General features: G+C 40.5%; 2 protein-coding genes across 3 annotated transcripts in view; one reads left to right on the plus strand and one right to left on the minus strand.

Annotated features, from left to right (window-relative positions):
- The window catches only part of DNAAF6 (dynein axonemal assembly factor 6), a 54,936-nt gene that overhangs the window by 20,923 nt on the left and 19,850 nt on the right, over positions 1 to 14,163 (minus strand). Inside the window, exon 5 of the mRNA XM_008272848.5 lies at positions 7,775 to 7,871. Within this exon, the coding sequence (XP_008271070.2) occupies positions 7,775 to 7,871 (97 nt within the window). The remainder of the gene's footprint in view (positions 1 to 7,774; positions 7,872 to 14,163) is intronic.
- The window catches only part of NUP62CL (nucleoporin 62 C-terminal like), a 109,054-nt gene continuing 97,743 nt past the window's right edge, over positions 2,853 to 14,163 (plus strand). For both annotated transcript variants that reach the window (XM_008272850.5, XM_008272852.5), the window contains exon 1: positions 2,853 to 2,962. The gene's annotated coding sequence lies outside the window, so the exon portion shown is untranslated. The remainder of the gene's footprint in view (positions 2,963 to 14,163) is intronic.

Here is a 14,163-nt window from a genome sequence, read left to right on the forward strand (position 1 = left end):
CCCATAACCTGACACAAATAGTCATATGGAGAAGGCAATCTACCTTCCTACATATCTTTGATACCTATAGTTTCCTTTCCGATACTCTTCAATTGGGACCCAAGAGGTCTGCTACCTCAGTAAATCCTGTCCTCGTGGGTAGACAGATTCTTATTCTTTCCTAGTTTGTTTATATAACAGATTTTTTTTTACATCCTCCGTTATCTTTCTTTGTATCTCTAAATCTATGCCACAATCCCAACCTCACTTCACTGATCCTGTTGGTTTTCAACAGCTGCTCTAGAACTGAAGTAAGAATCTACAATGCTTCTGCTTGAATTCTGTCTCTGATTGTTGACCCATTCCAATGGCCATCTATTTTGTTCACAGTTAGCCCCATTCCTACAACTTTCACAGCATCCCTCTTAAAATAAGCTCTGCTTCATTTCAAGGCTGATGCAAAGCCAGCACTTTGAGGCAATATATTCTAACACCTGTAAAGCATAAACATCATCAACTCTGAAAATAAACATCTTCAAATCCTTTCCTCCTTGAGGTCCATATAGATTTCTATTTCTAATAGTCCACTGGACATTTCCAACAAGATTTCCCACTAGCACTTCAAACTCAATATAAACAAACCGCATTACCTTTCTCCTAGAACTATCTTTTCCCCTTTTCATTCCATGCCCCCATCACTGCAACAAAACCACGCTTTGATTGCTTACTCTCATTCTGAAAGTAATGGGTGGTAAATGTAAAATACTGTGGGAAATCCAGAGGAGAAAAAGAAATGAAAACCACTTCTAACTCAACTATTCAATGTGACCATGTTACATTCCCATATCTTTTTTTATATATATATTTTTTTGACAGGCAGAGTGGACAGTGAGAGAGAGAGACAGAGAGAAAGGTCTTCCTTTGCTGTTGGTTCACCCTCCAATGGCCGCTGCAGCTGGCGCACTGTGGCCGGCGCACCGCGCTGATCCGATGGCAGGAGCTAGGTGCTTATCCTTTTCTCCCATGGGGTGCAGAGCCCAAGGACTTGGACCATCCTCCACTGCACTCCCTGGCCACAGCAGAGAGCTGGCCTGGAAAAGGAGCAACCAGGACAGATTCTGGCGCCCGGACCAGGACTAGAATCTGGGGTGCCGGCGCCGCAAGGTGGAGGCTAATAGCCTATTGAGCCACGGCGCCGGCCACATTCCCATATCTTGATTAGTGCCATCACTGTTCACGTGGTCACCTAGGCTAGAAATCTAACTTTTGTTTTTCCTTTACATATCACATTTGATCACTTTCCAAGTCCTATTAGTATTTCCTCCAAAATGTCTACTGGAGCATTTCTTTTTTCCTTTGTTCCCACTGCCACAATACAAGCTCTTCTCTCACCTGGTCTAGTACAACTGCATAACTGGTTTTCATACTACTAGTCTCCCAAACTTTCACTTACCTGCCACCATAATCAACACCAAATCCAACATTCACACTGCCACTAGAGTTGTCCTAAATATACATGCAGTCATTTAACTGGTCTCCTTTAAAACATATTCCAACTCTAATGCCCAGAAAATAAAGCTCAAATTTCATGGTGTCTTAGTCTGCTTGGGCTTCCAAAATAAAAATATCATAGATTGGGTGGTTTAAACAGTTGTTTTTTTTCTCACAGTTTTGGAAGCTGGAAGTGTAAGATCAGGGTGTCACTACTGTGGGGTTATGGTGAGAGCTCTCTTCTTAACTTGAAGATGGCTGCCTTATTGCTGTGTCCTCACATGGTGGAGAGAGGGCAAGCAAGCCTTTTAGTGTCTCTTCTTATAAGGTTGCTAATCCCATAATGAGAGTCTCAACCTCATGATCTCATATAAACCTAACTACTCCTCAAAGATCCCATCTCCAGCTACCATCACAATGGGAGCTAGGGCTCCCATTGTGTATGAATCTTAAGGGGACACAATTCAGTTCATAGCACATGGTAGGACATTAAAGGCTTTTACAACTAGCCCTAAGCTACATTTTCTGTTTTGTTTTCTCTATTATTCCATGTCAGTGCATTCTGAGGCTCCAAGAACATTCACAAATAGTTCTCATGATCACCACCTACTTTTATAGCACTATGCCTTTGTTCATGCTATTCTCTTTGATTGGACACCTTTTTGCCCTTCGCTGCCTAACAAATTGTTATGTTTCCTTCAGATTTTCAGGTCAAAATGGTACCTCTATTGTGAAATCAGCTTGGACTTCCTCTCCTTTTCTTTGCACCCACTCTGCACACACTGCCTGGATTCAACTCTGCCAGACTTTAAATGTGTGACCTTGTGTTAATTACTTTACTTATTTGTACTTCAGTGACCTCAGCTGTAAAATGGGAGTAATAATAGCACCTACTTCATAGGGTGGTATAGGGATTAATGAGCTACTATGTTTAAAATATTTAGAGAATTGCCCAGGACATAATAAGCATTACATAAATTATTTGCTATTGTTATTATTACATTATGTTAAGTGAAAACAACTAAGACAAAATGTTAATTCACGGAATGCATATGTGGGAAAATGTCTCCACTATGGCACTCTAGCTAACTTGCACTATCCACATCGGCTACATGGATAAAGTTCACTTACAGCGTGATCCAGGTCTTGGCAGAACATCTTGTGATCCTCCCAGGAAAGAGAAAGACAAAAGAAACTGCCTCAGTGTTGTTTCTTTTCTGAATCTCTACCTTGTGGGAGACTCCCTATCTTGTGGGAGGCTGCCAGCGGGTAGTTGCTCATCATACTCCCTTTTTCCAGTTTGGCAAAGAACTTTTAACATTTTCTCCCCTTGGGTACAAACAAACACACTATAAAACAGCCAGCTGGAGTTTAGAGTTGGCTTTTGAGCAACACGAGCTCCACTGCTCATGTCACCTTCCATCTGACTCCTTTGCTTCGATGTCATCCATCCTATGGACAAAGATATACTGATCTCGCTAATACTGCTTGTGTAAGTAACAAACTGCAAGTAAGTACTTCCTCTAAGTAATAAACTTTTGGGGTCATTTTTTCTTTATTGTATGAGTCTATGAGAGCCTGGCAAGTCCATCAAGTAGCTGCCACTGCATTGCTGCTTATGGATTGTTTGAAGTCTTGCCAGAAAATTCCTTGACAGAAGGAGAATCATGTCTATTTTGTTCAACACTGTATCTCTAGTATCTAACTCTCAGCATATGGTGTATAGTAAGTGCTTCATACATATTTGTTGAATTTAATAAATTATAGAAAACAATAATACATATGTGCTCAAAGATATATATCTAGCCAATTACTTTGGGAGTCTTTAGGGGAAGGATGGGGAATATAGATAGAGGATGGAAGGGACCATAAAATGAAATAAAGTAAAAATAACTTAAGGGCCTTCTACTTATGAGGTTTAATGGAAAACATGTATGTTACCTAAAAACAAGAAGCCCTCTAGCCTTATTACTATCCTTCCCTTAAATTACATGAGTATTTGGTAACATGCACATCTGACCTTTGTTTCTCAATTGTAATATAAGGAGCAGAGACTAAATCAGCATCTTTCAAATTGTGTTTCAAAGAACCCCAGCCATTCACCTAAGGGCTGCCTCATGGCAGGAATGGGGATTGTACCTTTTTAATCAAGGCAGTGGTACTTTTATAAAGGATCTTCACAAAGTTCATAGAAATGTACATTATGGGAAAAAACTGTGCATGGATTTCCATTTTTTTGCACCAAAATAAACTTTCCTTCTGATTCCATCTTTCCATAAATATTCTGAAGCCCCTTTGTGTTTTATATGTTAGACTTTCTCATAGACACATTTTAAAGGTTTGGCAGCTAAAGGAAAACAACTCAGCAGACTCATAGAATGGCAGATGTCCTAAATAGCACTCTGGCCTCAGAATCAGCCCTAAAGGCATTCGGATCTGGCTGAAAAGCCCATGAGAGTATTTCAGGCATGGAAAGCCAAGACACTCTGGCAAAAGATCTCTGTGAGTGAGATCCCAGTGGAAAGAACAGGTCTTCAAAGAAGGAGGTACCTTTCTCTGAAGGGAGGAGAGAACCTCCACTTTGACTATGACCTTGTCTAAACAAGATAAGAATCGGAGAACTCAGAGGGCTTCCATAGCCTTGGAAACTCATGACTGGAGCATAGGGAGATTACTGATGCCATAGACAGGAGTGTCAATTGGTAAATTCAACAACAGGAGTCACTGTGCACTTACTCCTCATGTAGGATCTCTGTCCTTAATGTGCTGTGCATTGAGATTTAATGCTATAACGAGTACTCAAACAATATATTTCACTTTGTGTTTCTATGGGGGTGCAAACTGTTGAAATCTTTACTTAATGCATACTAAACTGATCTTCTGTAAAAAAAAAAAAAGAAAGAAATTATCAACTCCCAACTTGACTCTCACTGGGATTAAACATGACAATAGGTCTGATCTGATTTCATCATCATTTAAAAAAAATCATCTATTATTTTTCACTTTATGTTTCTGTGTGGGAGCAAACTGTTGAAATCCTTACTTAAGGTATACTAAGCTGATCTTCTGTATATTAAGATAATCGAAAATGAATCTTGATGTGAATGGAAGGGGAGAGGGAGTGGGAAAGGGGAGGGTTGTGGGTGGGAGGGACGGTATGGGGGGGAAGCCATTGTAATCCATAAATCGTACTTTGGAAATTTATATTCATTAAATAAAAGTTAAAAAAAATAAAATGCAAAAAAAAAAAGAACTTGTACCTATAGATTTAGCTTTAGTTTTAAAATAACTAAATATGGATTAAATCAAGGGAAACTTGATAGCTACACACTGGGAAGCAAAGCAGCAGAGGGTCACAATAAGGCAGGTGGAACTGAAGTGATGAGGTTCCTTGGGATTGGGGTTAAAAGGAAGCTTTGCTGAAGATGTTTATTTTCTTAACTCAGAATTGTGTTTAGGGCCATTATTGTGTCTTGGGATTCATAAACATTGCTTTCTTATTTGGAATTTGGGGAAGGTCAAGGAAAGGGTGGTTCCTGTGCATGTTTAAATCCCAAATCACTCCATGTACTTAAACAGACTGTACTATTTCTTTCATCAGCTTAAACAAGGGTTTTTTTTTCTTTAAAGTCGCTGGATTTTACTCATATTGCTACATATTGACCAGGTTCAGGACCCAAATAATATGTTTAGCCAATTATAATGTGTAATTTCTCCCACAGTTAATGTTTCTGATATTGGGATGCATCACACAATCAATGTGTACATTTAATGTGGGAATGCACCAACTTTGTTTCCTCTAAAGTGTTGTCATTAAATAAATAGCACATTTACAATTTGATAATGTTTTAGTTTCCAGGAAATACTGTATTATTATTAACATGAATAACAAGCATATGAATTTGAGCATGAAATACAAAGGTACTTAAAATATTAATGAAAATGTATTTTATGAAAAACTTACACATGGATTTTTTAGTAGGGCCATCTTCTGTCGCCTTCTCAGGTGCATTAGCAGGGAACTGGATTAGAAGTGGGACAGACAGGATTCAAACCAGCAAACCAATATGGTATACTGGAGTCAAAAGCAGTGGCTTTGCTTTTGTTATACTCACTGCTTACTCAAATATGCCACACAATTTCAGCCTGGATACCTTTCCATGTAATCTTATCTTTGCATGGAAAACCTTTCTTGGAATTTCATCCACTGTCAAAATCCTATCCACTCGACTGGCGCCGTGGCTCAATAGGCTAATCCTCCACCTAGTGGCACCGGCACACCGGGTTCTAGTCCCGGTCAGGGTGCCGGATTCTGTCCCGGTTGCCCCTCTTCCAGGCCAGCTCTCTGCTGTGGCCCGGGAGTGCAGTGGAGGATGGCCCAAGTGCTAGGGTCCTGCACCCCATGGGAGAAAAGGATAAGCACCTGGCTCCTGCCTTTGGATCAGCGCGGTGCGCCGGCTGCAGCGCGCCAACTGCAGCGGCCATTGGAGGGTGAACCAACGCCAAAGGAAGACCTTTCTCTCTGTCTCTCTCTCTCTCTCACTGTCCACTCTGCCTGTAAAAAAAAATCCTATCCACTCAAACAGTGTTGGCCCCTTCCTTCTTTATGTCACCATGCACCTGATATATGCCTCTAAATATGTATTTACCATACTGACAGATTTGTTAGGTATCTATCTCCTTTAGTATAAATTTCGTGAAGACAATGGACTGCTTCTTATATATCTTTGCATCTCTACTATTTAGGACAATATTTGGTACATAGCTGCATTCACTAAGTATTTAAAGATTGAATAAATGAAGAAACATAAAGGACAAAGAGAAAAAAGTAAATAGAGAGAAAAAAGAATGACACAGAAATGGCCAAGTGCCAAAGCACCAACAAGTGTCCTCTTTGCTGCTACCCTGAAGTGGTGTCCATGACTTATCCGAACTTGAATTCCTGGTAGTCTTACAATTGTCCACACTGAGGTTAATTGTTAAAAACATTAGTTCATTTATGTTAGCTTGGTCTCCCAAGTCAACTGTAAATTCAGAGGAAAGGATGAAGTTTCTTCTGATGTATTTATTGAGATTTAGATAAACTGTATATTGCTTTTATGAGGTGTGATTTGATTTCCAACATTCTTCATTCAGGATACCTTTATTTATTAAAACTAGTAGCAATTTGTATGAGAGAAATGGAAAGGCTTACGACAATTTTATTTATTTAGGGCCTAGAATTTCTAGAGTTGAGAGCAGTCCTCAACACTAGACATCAAAAATGTAATTTCACAGTAACTTAAGAGAAAGAAATTTGAATATTACTGGTAAAACCCTGGGAGCTAATTACTTCAAGATCACTTGAAACCTTAACTCATTAGAGTTTGAAAAATTTCCTGAGGTACTTTGTCACTGTTCCCATTATATTACTTGATTCAACTAATAAGAGAAAGCCTAAAGTTCGAGCAAAAGAGATTCCATTTATCATTTGCTTAAGGAAAAACACTAAGCATTTCTTGTAGGTACTTCAGTATTCTGTAATGTACTGTGAGATAGGATGGAAAAAGATAGAAGCACAGTCCCTGATCTCAATAAACAAATTTTAATACCAGAATTTCTTGTATATGTTGCCAAAATTAGTTGAATTCCACACCTTAGATGAGGCCCAGACTTTTCAACAAGATCACTATGAGAATCAAACAAGCAAAAATAAGGTAGTATCACTGGTATTGTTGGTATTGCTGTTAATGTTATATAGAAGCTGTGATTGGCAAAGGATGCACTCCAGCAAGCTACAGTGCCCTTTGGATAAGGAAGACAAGTAATATTTTAGATGTTCTATTAGTATTTTAAGTCATAAATAAGTTCAGATCCAAAGATTAAGAATAAAATACATTTTAAATTTCTCATTGCAAGCTGAGTCATTACAAGAAATACAGAAATAAGACATGAGACAGATTCAAAGAAGGAAATATTTCATTCTGATTGCCTGCCAGCTCACAGAAGTTAACCAATCAGATGGCAGGCACAGTACAGAATTAGAGTGACAGAAAATTCAGTCCAATCAGATTAGGTCATTTTAATAGGACCAGAAATTGTGCTTGTCATATGATTTTATTTGGTTCATTTGTAAATTTTATCCAACACATATAAACAGTTTATTTTGAACATATTACCAATTTTAGCTATCTATCCTATTATTCCCCTATACCTGAAATACAGCAACCACACACTATTTATTGCCTATAATATTATGCATACAGTAGTCAGTCAATTTGGCTATAACAGTCATATAGAAAATTTGTTGGGAGGAGAGGCTTACCACTAGTTCATTACAACACGCTGTTGAAGGATCTTTTCTTGTCAATCCCAGGTATATATCTTCAGTTCCCACTTGCTGTTGGAATACAATCTCATATCTGAAAAAAAAGGATCACTGATAATTGATAGCAAATGAAAGAGTAATGTCCTGTCACAGAGCAGAAATCTAGAAATTTATGAGGACATACTATTCCAAAACCAAAAAGAACTAAATAAGTAAAGTCCTTGCAGTTCATCAGGCATACAGAACATAAAGGAACAGAAGTTTATAAATGTAGGTAAAACATATCAAAGATTGCAAAGCAGGATTGTTATTTTGCACATAATTATTTTCTTTTAAAAATTTTATTCATCCAGATGTATCTCTGTCTCTTTCTTTATGCTTTTCAAATAAACAAAAATTATTTTTTTGAAGATTTATTTATTTACATGAAAGGCAGAGTTACAGAGAATCAGAAGGAGAGATAGAGAGGGAGAATGGGATCTTCCATCCACTGGCTCACTCCCTGGGTGGCCGTGGCAGCCAGAGCTGGGCCGGTCTGAAGCCAGAAGCCAGAAGCTTCCTCCGGGTCCCTCACGTGGATGCAGGGGCCCAGGAGTTTGGGCCATCCTCCACTGCTTTCCCAGGCACATAAGTGGGGAGGTGAATCAGAGGTGGAGAAGCTGGGGCTTAGGCCGGTGCACATGTGTGATGTCAGTACTGCAGATGGCGGCTTTGCCCACTATACCACAGTACCAGCCCCAACAAAATTTCCTAAAAAATACATTTCTTGAAAAATAAATTGTTGACACACCTTCCATTTGACTAATAACAGACTGGCTGTCTACTCTGTGTGCTACTATGAGACTCAAATATTAACTGAATTCAGTCTCAGAACTTAGAGTGTAGTACAAGAAATGTGTAATTTGACACTAAAATTAAGCACAATAATGCAAAATAAAAGTAGATTATGATGTAGTTTATATAAGCTTAATTTTAAAAAATCACAGCAGGGGCTGGTGTGGTGGCATAGCAGGTAAAGCCACTATCCGCGACATCCCATATGGGTGCTGGTTTGTGTCCCAGCTGTTCCACTTCCAATCCAGATCCCTGCTAATGGCCTAGGAAAGCAGTGGAGGATGGCCCAGGTGCTTGGGCCTCTGCACCCACATAGGGGACATGGTGGAAGCTCCTGGCTCCTGGCTTCAGATCGGCCCATTGGCCCATCTCTGGCTGTTGCAGCCATTTGGGGAATGAACCATCAGATGGAGGATCTCTCTCTCTCTCTCTCTCTCTCTCTCTCTCTCTGCCTCTCCCTCTCTCTAACTCTGATTTTAGAATACAAAAACTTTAAAAAATAAAAATGTAGAAAACAAAAAAAAATTATTCATCCAGTTTATTGGGGGAGGGGGGAGAGTGAGAGTGAGGAGAGAGGTTGATTCCATTTGCTGGTTCACTCCCTAAATGCCTGTAGCAGTTGGGCCCAACCAGACTGAAGTTGGGAGCTGTGAACTCAATCCAATTATTCCATGTAGGTATCACAGACTCAACTATTTCAGTTATCACTTGCTGCCTGCCAGGGCACACATTAGCAGGAAGCTGGAATCAGAAGTGGAGCTGGGACTTGAACATAGGCATTCTGATGTATGTGCATGTCCTAAATAGCATCCTAAGCCAAACTTGCCCTTAGGGTTATTTTTCTAAAATACTGTTTTAGAGCTATACAAATAGAATGGTATAAGGGAACTTCCAAAAAGATTCTAACACAGGTAAAAAGGAGACAAAGAAAAAAGGAAGGTTCCTAAAAAACAATGGCTCAGAGAAATAGTAGGCACATACACATGATTTGATAGATATAGAAACACTCTGCTGCTAATTTTCAACCACAAAGTACAGCTAGAAAATCCAGATTTAGTACTCTTTTTGTCATTAGCTGTGTGACTTTGGTGAAGTTCACAAACTTATGGGTCTCAGCATCTATACTTGTATAGTTTATGGAAGGGATGGGTTTGAGCTATCTATGAACCTTTCTGGCTCTAAAATTAGCAACACTGATAATGTAGTCAACACCACTAAGCTATAGTGTTTAAAATCTACAGAATTCTTAGTTCAAGGAAAGATTTTCCTGATATTTCACCCCACACATCTCAATTCATGAATCTTTCCCTCCTCTCAAATTTGTAACCCAAGGGGGTGGAATGGTTTATAGAAGCACTAAGCCTAGTGGATTCAAGATGACTGAATAGGGAAAAATATATACTGCTTTAGATGAAGGGAAAAAAGCAGAGGAAGTGCATTCTCAGGTGAGAGTTGGAGAGAAATTTGCAGTGGAAATTCTACAGAAGGAAGAGGGATGCCATGAAGCAGTGGGGAAGATGAGGATACGCAGAAACAAGTGCACACAACCCCTGTAGCTGAGAGCTGGAGGACATGCCAATATCCTGAGGTGAAAGTAGACAGTGGCAATCCATGCCACTGGTGATATTACTAGAGGGAGAGCCCTGTGGACCAAGTAGTGTTGGAGTCTGAACAGGATCCCTAGTAGGGGCCAGGGTACCTGCCTAATCCAGCAAAACAAAAGCATGTTTCTTTCTCCTCATCACCCAGCAAGGCACCTGGCAACTGACAGGGAGAAGGCACCATTCTGACACCAAAAAGGCTGCCGCAGCTCTTATGAGCACATAAGGGATATTACAAGAGGGAAAAATCCACGTCCCCCACTGACTTTGAGTCTGGCTGGGAGAGTTGACAGGGGGCTGGGCACCCACATAGTATTGTGAGATGCCCCTACCCTCTCAACAATTCACAGGCTCCAGGGCTCAAACTGCCAAGGCAGAGCACTCACAGGTGACTGGCTCTGAAAATGTCTCTGCTTTCTCCATTGACTAGGCAGGCTAGTGGGGTGAAGCATAGATCCTCTGCACCCTGTGACTGTGGGAGACTTGTGTGTTGTGACTGTGGAAACCCTGTGACTGCACAATAGAGTGCAGGGTGTAGCTGAGACTCTGGGCAATCACTGTCCAGTGCCAGAGGCTCAGAGCTCCCTGATTGCCTGGGGTGGTCACTGCAGAGAGATCTGTGCTCACACTGAGGACTGTACTGACCTTTTGTGCTACTCATGCAGCAGCACAGGTGAATATTGCACCTTCTGTGGGCTAACCCTGGGAACTGATCATCTTGGAAGAGAGGAGGTGAGGGTGTGATTACACCAACAGAGGAGATCTTATCTTCCCCGCTGCTGACAATACATGAGATTTACCATACCCAATCTGAGTGTAAGCCTGGATACTCATCCCACCCCAGAGTACTGAACAAAGCTCCTTGGCCACACCCAGTGCAAGCTTCTGGGTATTCACTGAAAGAGCAGGCACTCTACTAAGCCACAGAGGAATAGATTCCTAGACACATGCAGTCTACCAAAATTGAGTCATGAAGACATAGAAAATCTAAACAGAAAAATAAGCAAGATGGCAATTGAATCAGTAATAAAGACATTCCCAAAGAAGAAAATCCCAGGACCGGATGGCTTCACTGGTCAATTCTACCAGATTTTAAAGAAGAACTAATTCCAATTCTCAAGCTATTTGAAACTATTGGCATAGGCAAAGACTTCTTGGAAAAGACCCCAGAAGGACAGGCAAACAAAAGCAAAAACAGACAAATGGGATTACCTCAAGCTGAGAAGCTTCTGCACTGCAAAGGAAACATTCAGCAAACTGAAGAGGTCACTGACAGAATGGGAGAAAGTATTTGCAAACTACACAACTGATAAAGAGTTAATATCCAAAATCTATAAAGAGCTCAAGACACTCAACAACAACAAAATAAACACAACAGGAGTCACTGTGCACTTACTCCTCATGTAGGATCTCTGTCCTCAATGTGCTGTACATTGTGATTTAATGCTATAACTAGTACTCAAACACTATTTTTCACTTTGTGTTTCTATGTGGATGCAAACTGTTGAAATCTTTACTTAATATATGCTAAACTGATCTTCTGTATATAAAGATAATTGAAAATGAATCTTGATGTGAATAGAAGGGGAGAGGGAGTGGGAAAGGGGAGGGTTGCGGGTGGGAGGGAAGTTATGGGGGGGGGGAAGCCATTGTAATCCATAAGCTGTACTTTGGAAATTCATATTCATTAAATAAAAGTTAAAAAAATAAGCAATCTAGTTAAGAAATGGACAGGCCGGCGCCGTGGCTCACTAGGCTAATCCTCTGCCTTGCGGCGCCGGCACACCGGGTTCTAGGCCCGGTTGGAGCACCGGATTCTGTCCCGGTTACCCCCCTTCCAGGCCAGCTCTCTGCTGTGGCCCGGGAGTGCAGTGGAGGATGGCCCAAGTACTTGGGCCCTGCACCCCATGGGAGACCAGGATAAGCACCTGGCTCCTGCCATCGGATCAGCGCGGTGTGCCGGCTGCAGCGCGCTGGCCGCAGCGGCCATTAGAGGGTGAACCAACGGCAAAAGGAAGACCTTTCTCTCTGTCTCTCTCTCTCTCACTGTCCACTCTGCCTGTAAAAAAAAAAAAAAAGAAATGGACAAAGGATTTGAACAGGTATGTTTCAAAGAGAAAATTCAAATGGCCAACAGACACATGAAAAAGTGCTCAGGGTCACTAGCTGTCAGGGAAATGCAAATCAAAATCACAGTGAAGTTTCACCTCACCCTAGTTAGAATGGCTCTCATACTGAAATCAACAAACAACAAATGCTAGCAAGGATGGGGGTAAAAGGTATCCTAATCTACCCTAAATCTACTGTTGTTGGGAATGTAAACTAGTACAGCATTGTGGAAGATAGTATAGAGATACCTCAGAAAGCTGAAAATAGGTCTACCATATGACCCAGCAACCCCACTCCTGGGAATTTACACAATGGAAATGAAATCAGTATATGAAACAGGGATCTGTACCCCCCCCCCCGTTTATTGCAGCTCAATTCACAGTAGCTAAGATATGGAATCAACCCAGATATCCATCAATTAAAGATTGAATAAGGAAATTGTGGTTGTGTGTGTGTGCATATATATATATATATATATAGTATGGAATTCTATACAGTTGTCAAAAACAATGAAATCCTGTCATTTGCAACAAAATCTATGCAAATGGAAACCATTAATTTAGTGAAATAAGCCCAAATAGACAAACAGCATATGTTTTCCTTAATCTGTGGTAACTAATAGTGTATCAAAAAATGTAATGTATAGAGTGAAACTGACATTTTGAGATTTGATTATTGTTTATAGACCTCGTCTCTACTGTTGAGGAACTATGTTTTTTTCTTCTTATTATTTCTTGAGCTCTTTACTTGTGTAGGGTTAATCTTACGAGTATAAAGTAAACTGAAAACAGACCATTGTACAAATTAAGAGAGCAGGGGCCAGTGCTGTGGCACAGCAGGTTAACGCCCTGGCCTGAAGCGTCAGCATCCCATATGGGTGCCGGTTCGAGTCCTGGCTGCTCCACTTCCAGTCCAGCTCTCTGCTATGGCCTGGGAAAGCAGTAGAAGATGGCCCAAGTGCTTGGGCCCCTGCACCCATGTGGGAGACCCAGAAGAAGCTCCTGGCTCCTGGCTTCGGCACAGCTCCAGCCGTTGTGGCCAGTTGGGGAGTGAACCATCAGATGGAAGACCTCTCTCTCTACCTCTCTCTCTCTCTCTCTCTCTCTCTCTCTCTCTGCCTTTCCTCTCTCTGTGTAACTCTGACTTTCAAATAAATAAATAAGTCTTTAAAAAAATTAAAAGAGCAAATAAGAGAGGAAGGAGGAGGAAGGATGGGAGCATGCATGGAAGGGAGGGTAGGGTGGGAAGTATCACTATGTTTTTAAATCTGTATATATGAAATACATAAAATTTGTTCACCTTAAAAATTTTTAAAATAGATAATTTTTAAAAATAAATAAAGCCACTATATCTTAGGAACAGCAACAACAACAAAAAGAAGCCCTGAGCCATAAAATTACCCTGTCTCTTTAGATGGAATGAAACAAATATTTATATATTTTTTCAGTTTAATTTTACCTTAATGAAGAAATGGATAGGAAAACTGAAGGACTAGATTGAATTTCTTGTCATTTGCAAATAGGAATGCCCAAGAATGAAAAGGGAGTTCTCTGAGTTTGAAAGGGATTAACAGTAAATAGCTACTTGATATGAGGCATTTCTTTTTTATCAATAGGCTACGACAGCTACCAAATCTTTACACAGGTGAAGCCAAGCTAAGACAAAACAGAAAGGATCATGACTCCCAAATGGATTTGCTCAAGCTTCTATTCTTATCCTGAGCTCCAGATGCAATTTTCCAATTGCCTACTACATAGATTTATCTGGATGTCTGAAAGGCACTTCAGTCTGCATATCCAAAGCCAAATTCATTGCCTCTCCACTACATTCCTTATCATGGTC

This window comes from Oryctolagus cuniculus, chromosome X (genome assembly GCF_051225735.1).
Source record: "Oryctolagus cuniculus isolate XC-2025 breed Fujian yellow rabbit chromosome X, ASM5122573v1, whole genome shotgun sequence".
In the NCBI taxonomy this organism is placed as follows: domain Eukaryota; kingdom Metazoa; phylum Chordata; class Mammalia; order Lagomorpha; family Leporidae; genus Oryctolagus; species Oryctolagus cuniculus.